The sequence below is a fragment of the Penicillium coprophilum genome (genome assembly GCF_028826855.1).
Source record: "Penicillium coprophilum strain IBT 35676 chromosome Unknown utg000004l_segment0_segment0, whole genome shotgun sequence".
NCBI classification, from domain to species: domain Eukaryota; kingdom Fungi; phylum Ascomycota; class Eurotiomycetes; order Eurotiales; family Aspergillaceae; genus Penicillium; species Penicillium coprophilum.
In genome coordinates this window covers 3330071-3354301 of record NW_026622723.1, presented here as the reverse complement: position 1 = coordinate 3354301, position 24231 = coordinate 3330071, and the positions used below count along the sequence as shown (strand labels likewise).

The 24231-nt window shown below is 47.2% G+C and overlaps 10 protein-coding genes across 10 annotated transcripts; 4 read left to right on the top strand and 6 right to left on the bottom strand.

Moving 5' to 3' along the window:
* Positions 1–2102: 2102 nt before the first annotated feature.
* Positions 2103–2548, top strand: N7500_005712 (cupin domain-containing protein; the record flags this gene model as incomplete). The annotated part of the gene is made up of 2 exons (XM_056676856.1): positions 2103–2128; positions 2179–2548. 2 exons carry the CDS (start codon positions 2103–2105, stop codon positions 2546–2548), a joined length of 396 nt encoding a protein of 131 aa, XP_056531856.1.
* A 159-nt stretch (positions 2549–2707) lies between these two features.
* N7500_005711 (putative C6 transcription factor) lies at positions 2708–4588 on the bottom strand (the record flags this gene model as incomplete). Its single annotated transcript, XM_056676855.1, has 3 exons — positions 2708–3284; positions 3337–3626; positions 3680–4588. The coding sequence occupies 3 exons, from the start codon at positions 4586–4588 to the stop codon at positions 2708–2710; spliced, it is 1776 nt and encodes a 591-aa protein (XP_056531855.1).
* A 638-nt stretch (positions 4589–5226) lies between these two features.
* N7500_005710 (Major facilitator superfamily domain general substrate transporter) lies at positions 5227–6921 on the bottom strand (the record flags this gene model as incomplete). The annotated part of the gene is made up of 3 exons (XM_056676854.1): positions 5227–5638; positions 5688–6656; positions 6710–6921. The coding sequence occupies 3 exons, from the start codon at positions 6919–6921 to the stop codon at positions 5227–5229; spliced, it is 1593 nt and encodes a 530-aa protein (XP_056531854.1).
* Positions 6922–8072: 1151 nt separating this feature from the next.
* N7500_005709 (uncharacterized protein) lies at positions 8073–9527 on the bottom strand (the record flags this gene model as incomplete). The annotated part of the gene is made up of 1 exon (XM_056676853.1): positions 8073–9527. The coding sequence occupies one exon, from the start codon at positions 9525–9527 to the stop codon at positions 8073–8075; it is 1455 nt and encodes a 484-aa protein (XP_056531853.1).
* A 543-nt stretch (positions 9528–10070) lies between these two features.
* N7500_005708 (uncharacterized protein) lies at positions 10071–10956 on the bottom strand (the record flags this gene model as incomplete). Its single annotated transcript, XM_056676852.1, has 2 exons — positions 10071–10620; positions 10676–10956. 2 exons carry the CDS (start codon positions 10954–10956, stop codon positions 10071–10073), a joined length of 831 nt encoding a protein of 276 aa, XP_056531852.1.
* Positions 10957–12806: 1850 nt separating this feature from the next.
* On the top strand, positions 12807–14273 carry N7500_005707 (FAD-binding oxidoreductase; the record flags this gene model as incomplete). The annotated part of the gene is made up of 1 exon (XM_056676851.1): positions 12807–14273. The coding sequence occupies one exon, from the start codon at positions 12807–12809 to the stop codon at positions 14271–14273; it is 1467 nt and encodes a 488-aa protein (XP_056531851.1).
* Positions 14274–14481: 208 nt separating this feature from the next.
* N7500_005706 (class I SAM-dependent methyltransferase) lies at positions 14482–15354 on the bottom strand (the record flags this gene model as incomplete). Its single annotated transcript, XM_056676850.1, has 1 exon — positions 14482–15354. One exon carries the CDS (start codon positions 15352–15354, stop codon positions 14482–14484), a length of 873 nt encoding a protein of 290 aa, XP_056531850.1.
* Positions 15355–15633: 279 nt separating this feature from the next.
* N7500_005705 (sodium:solute symporter family protein) lies at positions 15634–17980 on the bottom strand (the record flags this gene model as incomplete). The annotated part of the gene is made up of 4 exons (XM_056676849.1): positions 15634–16941; positions 17189–17322; positions 17381–17642; positions 17693–17980. 4 exons carry the CDS (start codon positions 17978–17980, stop codon positions 15634–15636), a joined length of 1992 nt encoding a protein of 663 aa, XP_056531849.1.
* A 611-nt stretch (positions 17981–18591) lies between these two features.
* On the top strand, positions 18592–21457 carry N7500_005704 (Nitrilotriacetate monooxygenase component A/pristinamycin IIA synthase subunit A; the record flags this gene model as incomplete). Its single annotated transcript, XM_056676848.1, has 3 exons — positions 18592–19935; positions 20321–20702; positions 20757–21457. 3 exons carry the CDS (start codon positions 18592–18594, stop codon positions 21455–21457), a joined length of 2427 nt encoding a protein of 808 aa, XP_056531848.1.
* A 209-nt stretch (positions 21458–21666) lies between these two features.
* On the top strand, positions 21667–22866 carry N7500_005703 (uncharacterized protein; the record flags this gene model as incomplete). The annotated part of the gene is made up of 1 exon (XM_056676847.1): positions 21667–22866. The coding sequence occupies one exon, from the start codon at positions 21667–21669 to the stop codon at positions 22864–22866; it is 1200 nt and encodes a 399-aa protein (XP_056531847.1).
* Positions 22867–24231: the final 1365 nt, after the last annotated feature.

The window sequence follows — 24231 nt, the reverse complement described above, 5'->3', positions numbered from 1 at the left end:
TCCTAGGGCTAGGGATTTGACTAGACAATCGGGATTTGAAACTACATACCATTTTCTCAAAGCCCATGGAAATTTAAGTGAAGTGACGGAGTTTCCATTTCTCGAGAAATCCGACAGCGACGCTCGACTAGAGCTCCGCAAAGCCCACAAGGCCTAAACCCCAACTAGACCCAGCCCACTAAAAGGTTGGGTTTTCAGTCCTATCTTCGGGCTAGTACAATTGGATGGGGGCCTAGGGCCCAAAAGGCACCAAACAAAATAAACATTGCAAAAAACGTGACCTTTTTCATCACTACTTTCACATATATATAGATCCCGTTTTCACCTTTTTCTGACAGCAATATATTATTATTTGAATCTATATATAGTAAACCAATAGTTAAAATAATGAATCACATTTAGGAACGCGAGAAAACATGCTATCCAGAGACTTGATGAATTACAGATGTTTACATATTAGTGGTAGTGCTTTCGAATACATTCAAAAAGATATGTCAATATTTCTCCGATATCTCGACCTCTATCTACTGATCTGATTCTCTTTAAAATTGAAATATACACCTATATAGCTCTTTTTATTCTAAATTTCAATAAATAAAGGTACATATAACAAGTGGAATGTTGGAGATAGCGATTACAAGACATTAGTTGAACCCCCTAAATGGGCTGTGATGGGGGCCTGATTGGTCTCTGGTAGTCCTCTAACCCGCACTATTCTTTGCCAATCAATGCTTGCTTTTCTTGAAATATCCAGGCGATATTATAGCGCCTTGGCATACGTTAATCTATCAACTTACTAGATCTATATCCTCACCCTTTAAAAAGTACGTGGGAAACGAAGGTAGGTCCTACGCAGGTCAATCATCGAATGCAATGCGATGTGCTACACGACTGGAGGGCAAAGTGCCCTCATCTTGATGTCTAATCTGTCTCACTGATTTCTAGGTGTGATGCCCCGTGTGTAATTTGCCCTCGTTCACTCAAATAAACAAACTTCATGCTTTCTCTTCGACAACATCTGTAAAGCCTGTCTCATTGGTCGCATTGCCATCCCTCTCCTACGGGCTTCTGATTTGCATGAGAAGATAGGCACAAATAGTAAGGGCTTAGATCCTGCCCTTAGTCGCCATCGATGCTCAAGGCTGCCTCCAAACCTCACATGTTTCTGACCGTCACAAGCAAAAAGAATATCGGCCGTGCCCGGTAAGTATTGGAGCTATAAGACGAGCGGGAGAAGGCCATGGCCGATTTCGTTGTATGCTAATTCGGATAAAAACCATCGAAAGTAGGCTCACCGATGTGTGTATTGACTGGCCGATAATTGTGGAAGTTCTGGCAATGCCAGCAAATCCTGTTCAGTATAGACGTTTTGGGGTGAAGACCCCAGCCGTCGAGTGCGCTCAAAGGGATAGGGTTGTTTCGATAAGAGAACTACAGAGACTGGTACTTTGGAGTTTTCGTCGCTTCCATGCAATACACAAACTAAATCCTTCATGTTTCGTGACTGTCTTGTGGCAATACCTAGATTCCTAGCGCCCTGGTGAGCTGATCAAGGATATTCACATTTTTTGGCGCCCAAATCATTATTAGAATCATTTTAAAAACGAGCTGGCAGTTTAAAGCCCGGATATACCAAGATCAACATAAAATAGGAATTCTGAGACCGTTAATCAACTGGTGAGATATCACCAATTCCTCGGTCGGGGATGACGTCACTCGGTCAATGTCCACCACAATTGGCAATCAGAAAGCAAAGGCGTACTTGAAATAATCAGCCGGAAATACGGTTTTACATTTCAAGCAAATATCAATATGCGAAATATTAGATCGGAGTCAACGTGTGTGATGTGTTTTTGTTCGTGTGTCCCTGGGCAATAGGCTATCCGTTGATAGCCTATTGCCTATCCCGGAATACTGTATGCTTCACATATGACGTCGGAAATCCCGTAGGCTATACGGAGCTGTGTAAGGCAAGGTGACACATCCGTGCACTACCGAACATCTGCTCAGTCTCCTATATAAACCTGAAGAAACTCGGCGAGTCTTTGAAACCAGACAAATCCTCTTGCCCAACATTCCGGTCCAACCAGCCCAATTCCAATATGCAGGAACCAACATACGACCCCAGGTAATTAGTCTCAACCCATATTACCGGTTGGATACTAATGAGACAATCAGCCGTCCTATGCCCTCGATCGAGATTGCCTACTCTTACAAGCTAGTCGGCATCCCGAACAAGACAATTGTCAGCTTGCGCGTCGAATTCCCACCCAACGGATCAACTCCCCCGCACCGTCATGGAGGCGCGAACGTTGGCGCTTATGTACTGAAAGGTACACTTCTCAACAAAATGAATGACGATCCTATGAAAACCATTGAAGAGGGCGGAAGCTGGTTTGAAGCACCGGGCTGTCATCATCGCATTAGCGATAATGCTAGCAAAACCGAGCCTGCAACTTTGATTGCAACCATGATCACAGATACCGAGGCCTTTGAGAGAGATGGAATGGGGGCACTTATCCAGATTGACGAAGAGTACCGGAAATGAAATAGCCGAGGATTGAAGTGATTAATAGCACACTCTGTGAAAAAATGAATAGAACCATATAATCACCCATCCAAAAAGATAGAAAAAGATAAGAAAAGAGAAAATCTGCACTTCGTAGAAATGTAATCATTATTATAGGGTCATCCACGGTGGGATCAACTAGAGCATAAATGAGCCCGCTTCCGTTAGACCAGGAGCGTCCGCATCGAAAAAGGCACAAAAGTCAAAATCGGAGTTCGGTAACATGTCCAATGGCGGCAACGCAGGTGATTTTGGATCTGGAAGGGGCCGATCCACAGCACCCAAACTCGCCGGGGGATCTTTTGTAAGAGATAACAATTCTCGGGCAATTATGCCAATCTCACGGTAAGTCCGTTTGCCAAGTGACCAGTGCTCACTGAGGCGCTTCAATGTACCCATGGTCAAACGAATCTTTTCTCGGCTTTTGACTCGCTGGTCCCCTGAAAAGATGAACCTGCAAGCCGATAGATGTGCAATGGTCACATTAGCAATCATGCAAATAATGAAGGGAGAGTGGTTCTTCATATTAGTTGGCAAAGTCAATAAGTCATCAATGCTATTGATAGCCTGAGTGCATTTGAAAGTATGCAGGTCGCGTTCCTGCACGCTGTTGCATTTCAGTTGCTCTGATGGAGCCAGCGGAGCACAGCGCGACACTGATTCGATTGCGCTGTGAGACAAAGCTGACAGCGGCCGATGGATCTCAACAGTGTATCTAGTCTCAGGTTAGATAAATGGACAGCGACGAAGGGACTTGCAAATCTCACGTGTGCATAATGAAGAATGCTTTGAACATGACCTCGTCAAATGATCCATCGCGACGAATTAATTGCCGCCTTTTCGGAGACAGAAGAGAGTGCCATGCTCGTACACTAGTATCAGCGCTAGCAGCCATTGTAGTGTATATTCGATAATCTGCAGTGTTGCCTGGAGACAACGCCCGATCAATTCCCATTGTCAAGCCAATGAGCTCCGCATAGGAGGAAAAACTAGCTTCGTCTTCTCCAAGAAATTCCCTGTTCTCGTAATCTTCTATGGAGCGTGGGGGTGGAATAGCCTGATAAGAAAGGTCAGCTAAGCCCTTGGAATAAAATAAGATGGTTACGATACCCCAGTTTCATACTGTTCTTCTTCACAAGGGAAGTCGGTCGTGATTTCAATGCCGCTTGTTCGGAATGGGTACGTATGGGTAGATCCTGCCGTCATCAGATATGTAACCTGAGTAATAATGATTGCGAGCATACCGGCAATGTGGGCATCGGTGATATAGATCACCCACCAAGTGCGGCGCCAGCTTTCTTCTAGCACAGCGTCAACTTCTGCATTTGTTGAGGCAAATTCCTTTTTGTTCATCCCAAGGGCTACTGCCATGCGAATTGCCTCGTCAAGGAGTTCAACACCACTTTCCGTTTTATTGCACCAGTATACAGCGATGGAATAAAGCAGGAGAGCTTGAACGTCAAATGGGGTAAAGGGCCGGATCAGTGACCTTATTTCGGCAACTGAGTCCCGAGCACGTTGAGCGCATGATTCTATTAATTGAGGTTGACAGGAAATATCGAAAATAGATCCGATGTAACACATCACCCGAAGAAGCGGCTGAATTTTCGGTTCGTTGAGACGAGTTTTGAAAACTTGGAAAGGCAATGCGCAAGGATGGGCTGCATGAAAGAACTCATAGTACAAACTCAGAAATGAGGATGCCGAGTCCGAAGATAATTCAATCTCCCCGTTGGTAGCGGCAGAAGAGGATGAAGATATAGTGGGAATTTGCAGTGATGAGTCAATGGGATTCTCATAGACGGCTCTGACAGGCGACAGCGAGGAGTTCCCTGGTTTTGGATTTCCACGTCGGCGTGATACAGGATAAACGCATGGTACTGTATTTGTGGCGCAGCGTGAGCAGACAGGCTTCCGGCCGTCGCAACGAAGGTGCTTATAGCGACATTGTGCGCACGAAAGGGAGTTCCGTGTTCCACGCTTGGCAGGTTTGTTCCTATCTGGCGGGGTATGAGACATGGCTTTTGAGGATCTGACAAGGAGAATGTAGTGAGAAAGGAAACCAGAGTCACATTCCGTGGGCTACTCCCGGGCGTCAATCTAAGATTAGTCATGTAATATCGGGCTCGGGACCTGTGGATCTCCAGGGGTTGCAAGGGCCCGGGGTGTGTGGATCTAGGCACCGAGCATGTAGGCTTTGTGAGGACAAGCATTTATAAGTAACTCAAACAATATTGAGATAGTATTGATTGCTTTATCTTGCCATTTTTATGTACTTGAGTCACCGAGGTGATCAACTGCCCAAAAGTCAAGAAGCTCGCCTTGAACAGACGGTGTAGAGCCTCAGGCTGCAAATGATATTTGAATAACCGTCGGTGACAGGGATCAGCATACCCCTAGAAGAGTTCGGATTTAGCAGTTGATCATAACATTGGGTCCATATTCAAGCCATGATCGTCTGGAGGGACTTTATTATGAGGCGGAGAGAGCGGATAGTACATTGATTCCCAGGTTGGGTGCTAAGATTTTGTCTTCAGTTCTTAGCCTATGCAACATAGACAGAATAATGAGAACTGGAAAATTAAGTGACATTTTTGATGTCTTGCTGCTCATTGTCTGGTCGTCTTATCCCCTCAAACCAATTGTTGGAAGAACTATCATCCTTTCACGGTCGGATGAAGGTCTTCTGTTTCACTCATGACAGCCACGTCGCTATGCCAGCCTTTGAATTCCCGAGTCCGCAATTTCAACGAGAACATGCGATCGATCTCCATTGCCGTTCGACCTTTCATCTCTGGGATACCTAGCCACACTACAATGACTGCCACTGCAGCAAATCCTGCCATCACGAACCCTGTCTTCGCCCTCAGATTTCCCTGGTCTGCATTGTAGATATACGGCAAGATGATGGCAAAGACTGCAGTCCCAAAACCGCTGGTAAACCACCCAATACCTTGGGTCTTGGCTCGGAGTTGCAGTGAAGACGCTTCGGCTGCAACCACATGAGACGCAGGCCACGACCCAAGACCAGAGATCATCACAATAATCATCATGCTAACCGCGGTGTACCTACTTCAAGGTGAGCTTGTCATTCTTGGGACCTGATATAGTGTCTTACCAAATGGTCACGATTCCCGTGAAGATCCCTGCAATCCCTACCGCGAACCACATTACCATCACAATATTCAAAGTAAGTAGAATGAGAAATCTTCTTCCAAAAGCATTCAGCGCCCACAAGCTGATAACATTCGCAATCAGGCCCAGTCCAATGCCCAAGATCAAAAAAATCAAGCTATTAGCTGAACCCATACCCACGATCTGCATAAAGTAGGAGGAATTTGCCAGCAGCTGCAGTCCGAACATCTGAGGTATAATGTTGGCAAATGCGACAATCAAAGTTCGTCGCATGTTGACACCTTTGAAACAATCAGCATATGTATGGGTTGCACTCTCCTCGTCCTCTGCTGCAATTGATGCCTGCAACTCGTCGATCACAGCTTGTGAGTTGATGTGAGATGTATCGAGTCTTTTCTGTTCCTTGAGAGCGTGGTCCATTCGTCCTTTCCTTAAAAGCCAGGTTGGACTCTCCGGCAAAAATGCCGCTAGAACGAACGGGATAGCGGAGAAAGGCCATTGTGACGCAAAGCAAATGCGATATGATTCTGCGCCTGTATGTTTTAGCGAAGTGTAAACCACGATCGATCCAACGAGTTGTCCAAGAAGTGTGAAGATCGGATAGAACGCAATCACCGGACCTCGGAGCGCAACAGGAAGGACCTCAGACATGTATGTCTGCGTAACACACAAAAGAATGCCAATACAAATCCCCTGAAAGAGTTTACCAGCAAAAAACACTCCTCGACGAGTCTCCATTCCGTCTGGCAGATCGGAAATGTAGCATATCGCGACCGCAATGGTGGATAAAAAACTTCCTATAGCGAGTGTAATCCGACGTCCACGGCGATCTTGATAGTAACCACCGACGACAGAGCCAAACATAATGCCGATGCAACTGGAGACGTTCCAAAGGGAGAGCCACATTGTTGGGATGATGTACTTTCCGTGGTATTCCTGGCCGAAAACAACTCTGTCGCACGTCAGCAGCGACACGCGCTATTCTCCTGGGGGTGCATTATTTACTGGAACTGAGGCATTGCGGCCACAGTCGCCACGATGACTAGGTCATATCCGTAGAGAAGAATTGCCGAACTTAGCGCGAGGCAATAACCCACGATTCTGGGGGATTTCTTGATCGATTGCCAAAGTGGCACGTGTGAGGTGTTTTTGGTTGTATCAACGACATCACCATTGTCATTGAACCCTTTGGTTGATTGTGTCTCTGTGAGATTCATAGTGTAGTCAGGGACTCCGTGGGCGCCTTGAGTGACAAGGGGGCAACAAGGGGGAGTTTCTTTGTCTTAAATTTGGACGTCAACCACCCCTACAGGATATTAGAACAAAGAAACCCGTATAGCAACCTTAAAAAAGGGGGGTAATGGGGGAGCGCCGAGCTATATTAAATTTCAAACCCATCCCTAGGCATGCAATGAAATTGACGGAACAACGTCCTCGAATCGAATATCTTGTTTTTGAAAATTCCTCAGCACCGACCGCAGTGTGTCACAGCCAACAAGGATACTTGGCTAGTTTCTTGCTCCTATTTGAGTACGAGGTGTTACCCCCGCACTGCCAAGTGATCGTCTATGAAAGAAAGACCATCGCTTCGACGTGACGGGCTAATCCTTGGTCTTCCCGCTATAGTGTGATCATGTGCCTAACCCCCGTGTCCAGTATGTATACAGCCACCATATAGGCCTTCACAGGGGTTTGTGCTCGCCTGCCTCGGTTTATAGTTAGGAAGCTTGATGCCGTTAAGAGAATATTGATGCTGCATGGGATGGGGGTCAATCTTGATGCAGAAGCTTTTGTATAGGGGATGCATTGGAGAGGTTAGAGTAGACGAGTATGACCTCAAATCGCGACTTTAAATGCTCACTTCGAGAACCAATCACTCCCATTTTTGTATCATCGTGCAGAGCCCGGGGTCGTAGAAACCTTTGATAGAATACACACTGGAGCTTCAGGATCGAGACTGAACGGTGTGGTTAAATGGAGGTGTTAGAAATCGGCCGAGACATGCATTATGCCTTATGGCAATGCATCCAGTTCAAACAGATTGGAAGAAATTAGGGCTGTGTGCCCCAGTCTGGCCTGGATATGCGGGTCGCCACATAACACCACAGGCAATCTGCGTTGACTGCTATGATCCAGAGAGACCCATGTATTTGTGGCTCGCGTTGTTATTGTCAGTGAAAACAAGTATAAGGTATAGTTGGGCACACGCATGAAACAACAGCCTACCGAATCAAAATTCATAGAGCTGGCAAACAATTATCTGTATTCTTTGTTATGAGTGAGCGCCTCTAGTGAACTTCTTTCCCAAATAGCCTCAAATAAAAGACATTTGCGAGGATTCCGGATGTAAATCACTTCCTTAAGTCGTCTAGTTTTCCTTGGTCTGACCTGCGACTGTTCTGAGTTCAATCGAGCCACAACCCGATCGTGTCTCCTTCATTTTCTCCAAGTCCCCCAGATGTTGTTTCAGTACGGAAATCTCACGGTCCAGCTCAACAGATGAAGCGAGTCGATATTTGAGCTTTGAAATGGCAGCTGAGAACACAAGCAGTGCTAGAGATGTGGGGTACGCCCACTGACCAACCTGACTTGGACTCTCCCCTGGAGGTCCGTCATTATAGATTTGGATCTCGATCCAAACGACAAAGGCAATAATGGTGAGAGGACTCACTATCATGCTGAAGAGTATTCCAAAGAGGATCGCAGCGTCAACAATCACGTGGAGAAACGTCTTGAGGAACTGACGGCTGAGTATGTGTCGTATTCGGCGCCGGAAAGCGGCATTCTCGTTTGTCAGCCTTCCGGTTTCCTCGTCGTAATTCAGGTTGTTTGGTAGCTTCATGACACCACTAACCTCTTCTTTGAGGCCTTTCCACATATTCTTTCGTTCTTTCCAGATTATCACAATCTGGGCTGATGGGATGCGTGATCGGTAAGGTAGGAAGCGGTAAGTCAAGAGGAGGCAGTTCAGGATCAGACAGAGAATGATGAGACTGTAGATGTATCGATGTGAGTACAAAGCCTTTTGCCAAAAGCTATGGGAGGCGGCGACTTTGAAGTGTCCATCTGCAGTGGCAGAATGTAATGAGCCTGGCTGTCGTAGAATTTGGGTTGAATTGAAGCAGGGGTTGAAGCAGATGTCTCCTAGTTGATTCCATCGAGTTATGTTCGAAAATGTTTCCCACACACTGTCATTCCATGTGGATGTTCTCCATGCGGGTTGCCAGCCGTCATTTGATGTGTCGTCGAACGGCGCGAGATCAGGAAAGCAAAACATGTACTGAGGTGAGGTCTTGGGTATTTTTGCAGCATAGACGAGGGCACATGCAGACTCAGCCAGCATGAGGGCATGCCAGAGATAAAATAGAAGGTTCCGTGCTCGGTCATGTGTTAGGATACGAGACCAGCATTGTAGTGGCAAAAAGACGAGATAACCAGTGACAACAATGGCAAGAACAGCATCTGAATCAAGCTCAAGTGATGCGGGCGAGACTAGAACATGGTTGGTCTCGGTGACCAGATAGGGAAATAACTTCCGTAGGCTAGAGTTGGCGGGCAGATATGGAATAGCGACAGGTCCAGGAACTTGAGGCATTTGGTGACTAGACACCATGATAAAGGCGTGGATTGCCGCAGTTCCTGCGTATGTTGCGGCAGTTCCCAAGAATACGTTCATGACCCAACCTGTCCATCGAGTGACACAGGTCGCCAGCATAAGTGCGTAGAAGAGATATCTTGGACATTGATTGTATATTGTACTGATCGGGTAGAAGCAGAGAGTCTCCTGGGCAATGAACAAGGGGGAAACCGTGTTGGGATCCATTGGGGAAATGGAGGTGGGGGGAGAGAGTGAGAGAATCCATTTTCTGGATTTTCGTGCTTTTCCTGTTTACCTTCAGGCTGCCTCTTTTCTTTTGGGTTGACATCATCCCTATGTAGGTATACTTTCCAATCCTCAATCTACCATATCCTACCTGCCAGTATGCCATCATGAAAATGGAAATGGAAGAATATAATTATATTTGGCGATGCCACATCAGCTAACATGTACGTCTATGCAAAAAAGTCAATGAATTAGAGAGAAACTTTCCTTCTTTTACATAGAGTAGAAATAGCTCTTCGAGCTTGCAATATAAGCCAAGGCATATAGGTGTCAGATAAAATATGCATTCTAAGGTTATTGTGCCCCTCCAACCATCTATATATTCATTCAAACCAATCACCAGTTTTGAGCCCCGTGTACCAGTGCTCTGATTAAAATCATGGCCACGGTCGATAAAACCACTCATTGCTTCCTGTCCTCGATCTCATCCACAATAAACATTACGAGTCTTGTGATGGGACCACCCCGGCGCTTTGGTCAGGCTCATTTCTCGCGCCTTTGTCCCATCAAACGGCCACTCCCCAGCTCCACCAAATCTTCTTGTCGGCTCGAGACACTAGGCTGCTGGGTGTATTCTGCAGGTGGTCGTATTTGAAGTGTAAGGCCAATACCCAAGCATACAAGAACAACCACCATCTCCTCCAGGACAGACATCACAAGCTGTATTGTGACATTCCCTACTAGCATATTGAATGCTTTCTTTTGACCAAATGTATAAATCAATGAATAGATCAATCGCACGAGGATCAAGGGCAGAGAGACTCCAACGGCCAGGAGAAGCCGATGTTCTCCGTCCTCGATGCAGTGAGTTCGTTGCGAAATCAGGAAGAAGAGTCCGCACACACCGACCCAGGCAACAAGGTACAAAATAAGCCCGAATTTTGTCTGTGTGCTGACCAAGCCATGGGTTATATCGGAGCTTGCGGTTACGCCGGTGATGTTTAGAATCACAGCGACTATTGCAACTACTCCAACAAGCCGGAACCTTATTGGAGGGAGATGGTTGGCGGTCTTCCGCATGATAGACTCATTCCTAAGGATATTATTAGGTACGAGTCGAGTCAATCGCAAAAAGGGGTGTTGCTCACGCTCGTGATAAAAGGCCGATGCAAGCCAAGATCAATGGCGAAATCCCAAGCGAAGTACAAACAGCCCAGGCAATGTATAGACCTGTAGTCGAAGGAGAGTTGATCGTTGCCAAATAGCATGCTGAGCCCACAATGCGGGCAAGACAAAAGACGATAAAAAAGAACCAGCCCGAGCTCCTTTTGAAGCCGTGATTGATTGCCATCCAGAGCGCAAGGAAAAGGGTTGGAGAGTATACAACGATCTCGAAGATCGAGATACCATGCCGATAGTCGATGGCCATAGTTGCAAATGAAAACCAACAGTGTTGAACTCACAGAAGCAGAAAACGGAAGCTTGTATTACCCTCAACCCATAGGCCTTTCATTTGCTATTTAACCCTTTCCATGCCATTTCAGCTCGCGTTGATTTCCTATTCAATTCCACAAGGCAGTGCAATAAATTTTTGAATCTCAGCCACGCCCTATATTGTAGAAGTAGAAGCATCGCGGAGACTCCACTTGAAAATCCGGCTGGCCAATTGCATCTTCTCAGGTGCAAATTGCATACTGGATTAGGCTTAGTGGATTGGGTTGCTACTCAAACGGGTATGGAGGTAGTTCAGGCTAAGCCTCTCTGGCCGCCACAAGGCCATTGCTTGGTAGACAATCTGACAATCTGACTGCGTTTGAGCTCGTATACGCACAAACTGATCTGCAGAGTTTGATGAGTTCGACTTTCTTCGCTCTTATAGGGAGGCCACGTCTTCTCAGGCGTCCTAGCGCTGTCACTTTCCATCTCTTCGTTTTACTGTGGCCGCAGTCTTCACCTTCACCGTCAAGATTGTAGGGACATTCGGGTCAGGTTCGGAACTGTTTGATGGCTTGAGGAATGAGGTACCCACGGCCATAGCACAGGTCAGTAGTCAGATCCTGCTCTCACTCTCTCTCTCGCATCATTTCACTTCTCCTTCCTGTCTGTCTGTTTCGGCAACATGTACAGACACATTTCTTGCCCCATAGATATCCCTTCATGCGATGATCCCCAGAGAAATCTTCAGCGCAAGAATATTTTAGCATTGCAGACCAGCTCCTTACAATTCCTTCAAATTCCCCACCTGTTTCCCACTTGCTCTCGCTTGTCGGAATAAGAATAAGGTCGGAAGATTTGGCTTCCGATCGTGGTAAGTCTGTAGTAAGGAGGCTGGCTAGGTGTGAGTCCGCGAAATAGTGGGATGGTATCATTATGCCTGACAATTGAGGAGTGGGAGAAGAAAAAGTCCCACTCGAGAAGCCGAACTAGCCAGTTAGTATAGTTTTATCGGGGTGGAAGGTAATAAATCGAGGGGCAAGCAGTCTCATTTAGCTATTCTGCGTTAGATATCCAGCTCCTCCTGATGAGAGACTCTTAGTCAGATAAACAGAATACAGAAATCAACACACGTCAAGTTGCCGAGAAAGGTCTGATCAGTCTATTTAATTTGCCGTCTTCAATCCCGTCACCTGCAAGATGAAGGGGAGAGATTTAGGCGCGGGAGACACAGGTAGACACAGGTCACTTCAGGAAGATTATCGCCTATTCTGGAAATGCTCTTGATTCATATCTTATGTCCTACATGACCTAGCTTGCTGCCCCGAATGCTAGGATGACAAGTGCAAAATCGCCTCGAGATCAGTCAGAATCATTAGCTCGATGATAGCCCTGTTGTATAAACTTGGTCTCAAGAGCATAGGCTGATCTTAACTAGGGACTCAACATTGCTTAGTACAATTTGCACATTCTCTTCACCAAATGGCAACCCTTGTGTTGAGCACCGAGCCTGTTCCCCGTGAAGGATTTCCCCGCTTCCCGACGAAACGGTAGAACGACCGTTGATCGACATCCTAGAAAGACGAAGATCACCGCTTTCTTGGTCTTTTTTAGGTTCATTGCCGAAATCTATCGTATTCCTACCGTTTATCATATCTCTACTGTTTATCGTATTTGCGTCGTATAAGTCTGCCGAGGCCACTCTCTCTGTAGATCACCACGCATCGAGGGAGGTATAAATACATATACGCTCGATTTCTTAGATCCCGTAGTTCCTGATCATTACAGTCGTCAACTCAATTGCTCTTTGTCTTCTAACAATTGTCCCGATATAACATATCAATTATGCTATCGTTCGCCTTGGCCCTAGTTGGCATATTGGGGTCTGTTGGTTCTTTGGCAACTGATCCCGGTCCAGCAGCTTGTTCCAATATCAGAGCGCAACTAGGATCATCCAAAGTCATTACCAGTAAGCTCAGCTTGAAGTATATTACTAGCACTGAGTACTGGAGCACGCCTCAGGATGCCTACAAACCATCTTGTGTCGTATATCCTTCATCCTCAGAGGATGTCTCTATCGCTCTCCAAGCCATCCAAGCAGCCGGCAGCCGGTTTGCAGTCAAAGGAGGGGGACATAATCCTAATCAATTCTTTTCCTCCACCGACAAAGGTGTGCTCATTACCTTGAGCGACCTCTCGGAAAAGTCCTATGATCCAGACACCACGCTGGCGACATACGGGCCAGGTGGTGTGTTTGGCGACATATACGACTACTTCGCGGACTATAACCGCACGGTGGTTGGAGCTCGACTCTCCGGGGTGGGAACCGGTCTCGCTCTGGGTGGTGGCATGAGCTATCTCTCTCCCCAATATGGCATGGCCTGTGACTCCTTCAGGGAGCTGGAAATTGTTCTTCCTAATGGAAAAATTGTGACAGCATCTAACACCTCCAATCCCGACCTGTTCTTTGCGTCGCGTGGCGGTGGAGGGAATGCATATGGAGTTGTAACGAAGTATACGGTCCAGAGTCGCCCTATTGGCCAATTCTTCGCGGGCAATATCATCTATGCCTTTCCCCAAAAGGATACCGTTGTTGAGGCAATTGCAAATTTTATTCAATACAACACAGACCCGAAAGCCAGCATTATCGGCACTTATGAGATGCTGCCCACCCCCGACGTGAATCTGAACCTGGACGAGGTCATTATCATGTTCCTAGTCTACGATGGTCCTGACGCAGGCAATGCGTTCGCGAACTTCACGAGCATCCCACATTTTCTCGATACTACTGGCCTCAAGTCCTACCCCGATGTAGCCGACATGCCACTTCCAATCGCCACCGAGATTTCACGCGGGAACAATATCTTCCGTGTTGGGGTTCACCGTGCCAATGATGACGAGTGTAAACACGCCCTCAATGTGTGGCGCAACTGGGGCGAGTCAAATAAAGGCAAATACCTGCTCCTGTCGCTGGATTTTCAGCCTGTCCCGAAAAGCTTGACAGATGCTAGCAAGATGCAGGGTGGAAATGCAATGGATATGCCCGATGGTCCTTGGTTCTGGTTAAATTATTTGATTACAACGCTGCCGGGAATGAGTCAGCCTGACTATGATGCCATACAGTCTAGCTTCCGTGATATGGTTGCGTCGACAACCAATGCCGAAGGTCTTCCATTGTTCATCAATGATGCGAACTATGATCAAAATCCTCTGTCGACCTTCTCTACATATGGCAAGCTGCAAGAGATCAAAAAGAAGTATGATCCGGATAACTTCTTTGCTGACAAGACAGGGGGTTGGTCATTTGATTAGAGGTAGTGGGCGCAGCAACCTTCCATTGACTGGTGATTTCTATGGGTGTTTGAAGTAGTATACTACTTCAACGTTCAGAATACATGTATTCAATCACCAATTATATTGCAAGAGGATGATACGCAAGAGATACCCCGGTGTCATTTTGTGATCATTCTACTATTTGAAATCAATGTGCTGCCAATCTCGTGATGTCAACACCATGGCCTCACTCCCTGGCCTCGGCAGAAATCAATAGAAAGTATGGACGATGTCCCTCAGCTCTCCATTCTGGTTGGCCTTCGACATCCCTCTTTGAAGGACTCCAATCCTTCAAGCCGGTCAACACAAATCCGTTCTCAAGCAAGGCCGTGACATAAGTCTCAACAGTGCGATGATATTTCCTCACCCCCTCTGCTCCCAACCAATTACTCAAGCGCAGGCCCTCACTGCTATAAGAATTCAATGGCCACACTATCATGTCTTTACCTGCTTCCTGTATCACCTTGAATCCCGGCCCTGGATTGACTAGGGCGGTTCCAACCGGGTGTTCAACAGAGAAGATCAACCTTCCCCTTTGCTCATGGCCACCGCCCTTTTTCAGACAGCCGTGGATTTCCCGAAGAAGTCGTACAAAGTCCTCGATGTAGTGAAAGGCCAGAGAACTATAAACCAGATCATACAACTCTTGCTCAGGCTGATGACTCAAATTGAGAATCTCCAAATCGTGGATTTCGAAGGTGACCTCTGTAGCAGACATCGTTGCCGTCACGCTGTCTTTTGTTTGGCGGTTAATCTCAGCCTCAAATTCCTTTGCTCGTTCAATCATGTTTTGGGAAATATCGATTCCTTTGATGTAACCAGCGCCTTTCTCACGGGCCCAACGGATAAACCAGCCGTAACCACACCCTAAGTCGAGGATTCGAGATCCTTTCAGAGGGCTTCCTATTGGCCCTGTGAAGGAGGACTTCGGGTTCAGAATCATCTCCTCCAGAATTGGCCATTCTGGTGCGGCCGGCAGACCGTGTTGAGATCGAGGGAGATTTGCGTACGCAATAAAGAACTCTGGATTGTCATAAATGTTTTGGGATTTGACAGGCATGGTCGCACGGGTAGACTCGGTACGTGGCTGGCGGTAGCTCACTAGGTATCACTTTGTAGCCCGACTGCTGAAGATGAGTGACGAGAAAGTAATACAACAGAAAGAGCAACTCTTCAATGAGCCATGTAATAAACACTCCCCAAGTCAGTCCGATGGTGTCATGGAGACTTATAATTACGAAGCTACAGATGTATAGAAGTGGCGGGATTACCCGCTCCGTATATTTCTCGATGCGGTGCCCGCTCTATTTTCAGTGTTCTATTTATTTGATTAGCTCGTCTAACTTCTCTTGCCTTTGCTGAAATACTCTTTAGAAGAATTCCAGATACCCCTGGTGCCGATCGCAATATCTTGCCGTCCATCATAAAGTGGGAAAATCACAACCGCCCCAAAAGCAGCAAACTGCCAGATGATGGCGACAACTACCCATCCCGCGAAGAATGATCTTGTGAAGATATAATCGCGATAGAGTGGAAGAGGCCAAGCAACAAACGTGATCAACACAATGGCCCCGAACATATACCAAGCAATCTTAAGCCATCTGTACAGCTCTTTCAATGTTTCGTTGTCGAATGGGTGCTGAATGTCATCGAGGGTGATATCCACAGAAGGAGACGGAGCTTTCTTCACGGCCTTCTTTTCGTTCATGTCGATCTGCTCTGGATCGTTGTTGATGCGTTCTGGTTGACTATCGGCAACTGGTTTGACCGATCCAGCGACATGCTTGGAATCACTTGGATGGTCTTCCCCACTACTGTCGTTTAGTGTGCTTGCATTCGAGGGCGACTGGATTCCTGCTTGATCTGCAAGTTCGATTCGGAGGAAAACCCTCCAATCAAACTTATACGGCTTGTAGAGTGACAGAACAACGGAATAGAGAGCCGGCGTAAAGAAAGAGGCAATAGCTGCATATAGTGCCGGGTAGGGATTTGTGGTGGTCGTGATGTTGATGGTGCCATACATATATTTGGTTGTTGCCAACCAGACAGCAAGACCCGAAAAGAATCCAAGCACAGGAGAGATAATTGCAGCTATCCGGGTCTGTCGAGACCAGAACAAAGTGAGAATCATAGGAATAATCCCTGGGCATGAGATGATAGGTCTCAGGTACCCAATCCACGTCATGTTTGCTCCTCCATAGTTGAGAGCGATGGAAATCCCGGTGATAAAGACACCATGAATGACCACAGTTAAGTGGCTCACTCCCACAATTTGCTTATCGCTAGCTTTCGGGTTGAGGTATGTCTTGTAGATGTCGTAAGACAAGATGCTACTGACAGCAATCATTGAGGAGGAAACGGTACTTGTCAAGGCCATGAACAAAAGGAAGAAGAACCCGATGATTCCTTTGTCTCCGATCAGTGCTTTGATGGTATATGGCATCACCATGCCGGAACTAACTTCGGTGGCAGTAAGCACACCAGGATAGGTGGGAAAGATTGGCGTGTCATGAATTGCCCTTGTTGCCAAACCAATGACTGTGCCTAGACCCCAGGGGATACCAAAGACAGCCAATGCAGCAATATTGTATCCCGGCACAGTTGCTTTGACCTCTGTCGCAAAGGACTTTTGCCAAAATGCAGTATCCTAATGATAGTATATTAGATTTCTGAAGAAGAAAAAAAAGGCCTTTTGACGCTCAATGGTCTGCCTAGAGATCTTTCATATATCGCTTTGGGGAATTGACTTACCATAACGACAAGTGCCAGATTTCCGAATTTGAGAATCAACCCCCAAATAATCGCATCCTTGGACTTGAATGTAAGAAGTGAACCTTCGTAGTTGCCCGGGATATAATTATCAGCAGCCGTTGCAATCACTTTATCATACAAACCACCCAGCCCCCGACCGCCGAGTTTGTCAAAACAGCGATCGTGAAATAGATGATGAGAATGAGGGCAATCGCCGTGTGCAAAAAGTCGGTCAGGAAGGTGGCCTTCAAGCCGCCCACGGCTGTATAGAGGACAACTATAAAGGAATCAGCTTCTGTTTCCCGACACAAGTTTATAAAATCAACTGAACAAACCTCCCAATGGAACGAGGATAGTTGCTGCTACATAGTGCATTCCAGAAACACCATGGATGAGTTGAGAGCCCGTCATAATCATCGAGGCGCAGCCAAAAACATTGTTGACGAGGTTGAGCACGATAAACACAAGATGTCCAATCTTGCCATAGCGCATCCGAACAACTTCCAGCGACGTGTGAGCATAAGGGACTCTAATCTTAGCCATCACGCCAAGTGCTGCCATCAGTGCAATTTGGAAGCATAGGCCAGATCCCCACCACTATGATGCGTCAGCTGTGCAACGTCATTCGAGGGCACAAGGGAACATACCAGCGGCACTGCCAGGCCATACCTATATGTCATAGCCGCACACAATACCGTCTCGTTGATCCACATCCAGGAGCTGAAAACTGCAGATGCGCATAATCCTCTCCCTACGGAGCGATTGGCGACCATGAACATTTCCGACTTGCCGGAATCTTCAGCAAGATATGCTTTCTGCACTTTGACGGCAATCAAAATGACACCGCAAAACACGACGCTGAGACCAATGAGAAGGCCATAGGCCGCCCCCTGAGGGATCAAGGCCAACTTGGACGTATCTACCGTGTTAGACATGTCTGGGCAAAGTAAAGCCAAGTTCAAAGGCGCAGGGCCGAGAAATATTTATTGTCTACAGGGTCCATCATATCTTCAATGCCAAGCCTGCTATGTGTAGATTGGCAGCCAATTAACGTTCTCTGAAGGATTGCGTAACAAATAAAGTTGCCATGTGGGCGATATATCTCACGTCGTCCATATCCGCAATTGCGTTATGTGGAATGAGTAGGAGAGATGCGACTCAATGGTCTAGGCACGAAGGCTATTGGAAGATTGCAACGCTAATAAGATCACCATGTTGCGGAATACAGGTGAGTGCTGAGGGGGATGGTTAGAATTGCGTGCCTCAACTCCCAGATGGCGATAAAATGACTTGGAATCGCGAACAGGGGTCATTGCGTTCCCCACACAGTCGAATTTGTCGGCCGATATGAGATTCAGAATATTCATACCAAATGTCGAATTCTCATTTACCAATAGGGCCAAAACATTCAATCCAGCAATGGTGACAGCGCTTGGCGCATACATCTCCGCTATGTATACAAAGGGGCACCCATCGCTAGAGACTCGGTGCTAAGAGTTCAATATACTTTATGAAACTCACTGCATATATTGAACACCAACTCAAAATGGGTGAAATCATACCAACCTCCGGGAAAAAGCAGATCATCCTCAATGCTTTCGTCATGAATACCCCGGGCCATTTGGCACCCGGGCTATGGAAACACCCAAGAAACAAAACCGACCAGTACAAATCCCTCTCATTCTGGACTGATCTAGCTCAATTGCTCGACAAAGCTGGTTTCCATGCGATGTTCCTCGCGGACACCCTGGGGGCGTACGATGTGTACAAGGGCCCTAGTAATGTTGTGCCAGCATTGGCCTCGGGCGCGCAATTTCCAGTCAATGACCCATTGTACCTTGTTCCTGCCATGTCTGCCGTTACAAAGAACCTCATTTTTGGAGTGACTGCCAGCGTGACATATGAGAAACCGTACGCGCTGGCACGCCGACTCTCTACCGTGGATCATCTCAGTCAGGGCCGTCTGGCATGGAATATTGTCACGTCTTATCTGGATAGTGCAGCCCGAAACCACGGACTGAATGAGCAGATCCCGCATGACGAGCGATACGCAATAGCAGATGAATATCTTGAGGTGCTCTACAAGCTCTGGGAAGGCAGTTTCCGAGACGACGCCGTACTCGCCGACCGACAGCTCGGAACATACATTGCTAGCGATGGTGTGCGAGAGATCAACCATAAAGGAAAATACTTTGATGTTCCTGGGCCTCATTTCTGCGAACCATCGCCACAGCGTACGCCATTCCTGTTCCAAGCCGGTGTGTCTGAGGCCGGTGGTCAATTTGGCGGAAAGCACGGCGAGGCTATATTCATCGGCGGTCAAACCCCCGAAGGTACTCGCATGACGGTGGATAATATACGCAACATTGCCAAGCAACAAGGCCGCGATCCCAATCATATCAAAGTGATCGTGGGTATCAACGTGATTGTCGCCGCAACAAATGAAGAAGCGGTGGCAAAGCGGGAAGACTATCTTCAATATGCCGATGACGAAGGTGCACTCGCTTTGTTTGGCGGATGGACCGGAATTGACCTGTCAAATCATGCTGATGATGAGGATTTCCGGTTCAGCGACTCTCCGCGGGTCCAGTCCATTGTTCGGAGATGGTCCGCTACCGTTCCAGGCACGGATAGCTTGCCTTGGACCAAACGGAGGATCGTGGAGTACATCAGTGTGGGTGGGCTCCAGGCCAAGGTTGTTGGCAGCCCCACAACAGTTGCAGATGAGTTAGAAAGATGGGTGGAGGTATCCGACGTGGATGGTTTCAATCTTGCCCATATTGTCAATCCTGGAACCTTTGAAGATATCATTGAGTTTTTGTTGCCTGAACTACGACGGAGAGGGGTGTTCCGAGAAGAAATCGAGAAAGAAGGTGCCACAGCTCGTGAAGTATTTATCGGATCACAGCGCTTGCCAGAAGATCATCCTGGAAGCAAGTACAAGTGGCGGGCGGGAGAAACCATTCCTCAATATCAGACTAGGGAGAACTAGGTATATATCAGTAGTCCGCGGCCTATACGAATTTTTAGGAAAGCGGATACTAAAATACAGAGATTTTAACAGCATTGATTGGGCCGCCACATTTCACAATATCACTTCGTTTTACACCCCAAGGGTGCTTGAGGGATCAGTTCCTTGACTCCTCGGTTGACTCTTTCAACACGGTCCACTGATAAGCTCAATTAATAATTATGCCTGGGACCCCTGCAGGTGGACTTCCTAAAGGAGCCCTCGCTCCGTGGCATTACAAATCAATTTGATATAAACCTTGAAGTATCAACTTGATCTGCTTGAATCTCATCAAATACCATACTCCAAAATGAAAGAAGCTGTTGTCGACAAGAACACTTCGGTCATCATCCGCGATGTTGACATCCCCACGCCTGGACATGGTCAAGTCCTCATCCGGGTAGTAGTGTCAGGTACCAACCCGAAGGACTGGAAACTCCCCATATGGCAACCAGAAAATGTCATGAATCAGGGAGACGATATCGCGGGGTACGTGGAAGCAGTGGGAGAGGGAGTCCTGAACTTCCGTAAGGGAGACAAAGTGGCCGCGCTGCACAATCTGGGTAGCCCCCATGGAAGTTATGCCGAATACGCCATTGCATGGGAATACACAACATTCCATCTCACCGAGAATACCGGGTTTGAAGGTTTGTCCCACATGTCTTGATTATCACTGGGGTGAAACTAAGCACATCGACCAGAGGCTGCTACTATTCCCCTTGCTGCGATGACTGCTGCATTGGGCCTATATCAGGAGTTAAAACTGCCTTTGCCTTGGAGCCCCGTCGATAAACCCACTCCATTGGTTGTGTACGGCGCTGCCTCAGCGGTTGGCGCATTTGCGATCAAGTTCGCTCAACTATCGAACATACACCCCATCATTGCTGTCGCAGGCAAAGGTGCTCCCTTCGTTGAGACGTTGATCAGCAGAGAAAAGGGAGATACCATCGTTGATTATCGCGAAGGATCCGACGCGATCCACGCGGGGATTAGAGCTGCTAGCAATGGCGTACCCATTCAGCATGCCTACGATGCCGTGTCCGAGAAGGGAAGCTATGAGACTATCGGTGCTGCTCTCGATAAGCCTGGGAAAATTACTGTTGTTTTACCCGTGAAAGTTGACAAGGCACAGGAGCAGATTAGCTTCCATCCCACTATGGTTGGGTCTGTTCATAAGCCCCCTGCTGAGGGCCAGGTTCTTGGTGATAAGGAATTCGCGGCCGCCCTTTTCCAATTCATTGGTCGAGGTCTGGCACAGGAATGGTTCTCAGGCCACCCATACGACGTGAGAACAGGTGGACTGGGAGGTCTCGAGGCGGCATTGAAAGATCTGAAGGCTGGCAATGCATCTGCTGTGAAATATGTGGTGGAGCTTGCCGAGACTGCTGGAGTTCAGCAGTAGTAGTAGTTATATAGTCCGAGAAAGCGATATCGAGTTACTCCTTGAAAGTGCTGCAAAATCTATGCCTAGGCAGATCGGGATGTATGGATCGGGAAAGTATAGATCGGGATTGAAATGACATCACCGTAATTTTCCAAGTCGCGTGGCGCGTGAACATGATATCTCAGTCACGATTGCCAACGCTTAACCTTCTGAGGTCCTATTCCACTATGACAAAACGCACCCTCGACGCATTCTTCAAATCATCAACCACCTCTGCAAAGCGACTCAAATCAGAGTCTGCGGAGTCCAACATCGTCTCACCCACAGAGACAGACAATACCCCAATTGAAGACACCAAACCCCCAAGTCATCACCAAAGCTATCCAATTCCAATCGCCCAACTCCCCTCACATATTGAAGTAGGCCTGGAACACGCAACCCCAGCAACCTCGGCTCGTGAAATAAACAACCAACCACACCTCGACCTCCTCTACTTCCAACCATACATCCCTCGCCCAACAGCAAACGAGCTATTCAAATTCCTTCGTCGTGAGCTCCCGTTCTATCGCGTCCAATACACAGCACGACGAGGCGACATCCAAACGCAAATCAACACACCAAGATGGACAACCGTCTTCGGAGTCGATGAGACATCCACCTTCGTCAAACAAGACGACGACCCCAACAACCTCCTTTTACTAGAAACAAAAACCAAAACACCGATCCCAAAAACAAAATACCAGTGCACGCCCCGTCCAATCCCAGCCTGTCTCGATCTGCTACGAAGACAGGTCGAAGCAGCGAATGCAGCCACAGCCGCCGCCGCAGGTACTGAAAACCCCAGCTACAATTTCTGCTTGGTAAATTACTACGCTAGCGGCGACGACAGCATCGCATTTCACTCAGATGACGAGCGCTTCCTCGGCCCCGATCCGAACATTGCCTCAATATCTCTTGGCGGCCAGCGGGATTTTCTTATGAAGCACAAACCTTTTGTACCTGGAGGCAATTTGAACCAGACTGCGGGTAGACGCGTGCCTGGTGCTGCACATGCAATGCCCGGTCCAGGTGGTACCGGTGTGACGTCGGCACTGGGTAAATTCACGGGTGGAACATTGAATACCGTCTCTCCTGGATCTGGGCCTGCTACGGTGCCACTGCAGCAAATTAAGATAAGCCTTGGGTCAGGCGATATGGTTGTTATGCGTGGGGCGACGCAATCGAATTGGTTGCATAGTATTCCTAAGCGAAAGGGGAAGGCTGGTGAGACAAGGGGGCGCATCAATGTTACCTTTCGACGGGCAATGATTCCTGGTGGGACAAATAATTACTATCATTATAATGTCGGTAGTGGGGGAATGTATCGGTGGGATGAGGTCGCGAGGGAAATGGTTCTAGGGGATGGGAAGGTAGAGAGAGAGAGCTAGAAAAAGAAGACAATTATTTTTGCCCAGATCTAACTTTTGTTACATCGCGCCAGCCAAGGGCCTATAGGCTACGGCAGGTTTTAACCGCCAACGAGCCACAACGATTTTTGCCAGCAGTGAAATTAATTACATGCGTATTTCAAACAATTCGATACTGCACTATGTACTCTATGATTAATTCACCTCTCTGACTTACTTGGTTTCACTATGAAGATGTAATCCCAGAGGTGGATTACCTACATATATATGCCACTACAACTAAGTAAATCCATGGACTTGACTTGGTTAAGACCTTTCGGTCTAATGGGTAAATGCTTGTAGGACCGGCCAGCATATCTTAATAGTGTAGTAAAAAGTAAGACTACTAAGGGCTAAATAATATTTCTTCATATAATAAAATTGAATATAGAGGAGTAGGAAGTAATACTTCTTAAGAAATTCTTATAGGATAAGCTTAAAGTAGTAAAAGAGGGGAGAGAGGAGAAGCTTATTAAGGTTGTGGTTATTCTAATTAGTGAAATAGAGGAGTAAGGGGATAAACTAGAGGATATAATAGAGGGCACTTCTAAAAGTAAACTCGGCCAAAAGACCATTATATCAGAGCCCAAACTGGGTTAAGTCTGGGTTAGGTCTGGGTTTTACTGGGTCATGCGGAAGACTAATCGTACTCGATATTTGACATTATATAATCCCTCCTATCGCCCCTTCAACCTTTCGCTATGTTTCGCCCGCCTGCTATTCCTTTCTCCTCACCTTCGCCCATGCTCTGCAGGTGATAAATTTTGGCCGTTGATCCGGATCACCGAACTACGCTTTCCCTGGTAGCGCAATCAACCTTCTCGCCTAGCAATCCGCAATCCGAGCAAACTCTTGCTTAGATATATGATTATTTGTTGACCGAAAGATCAGATTGTACTACTCTGAGAGTTTCCTTGGGGCAGATGGCAAATTTAAAACCCCTAAGAACATGATTGCTACGACGGAATTGAGAATCGCGGAGCAGGAATGCTTTTGAGTGTTGGCGATACACAGCATCTGACAACTTAATGTTGAGTGCTATGGTAGTTTACCTATCCACGGACTGGTGAAACTGACATCCCATACAAAAATTGCAACTAACCTCAGAAGTAGAGATGTCTCAATCCCCGTTGATAGCACCCAACAAGCCTTAGACTGTCATTAGGAATAATCAGAAGTATAACGTGTATAAAATTGACGATGTATCAGGCTGGCACAATATGATAGCACATGAAATTGGCTCAGGTGGAAGAGGAGGGCTCAAAGCTCTGCCAAGGAGCTGGATGCATCTACCTGGGACCCTGACAAACCAAAACTGACCACATCCTCCGTGGCCCCGATCTCCTC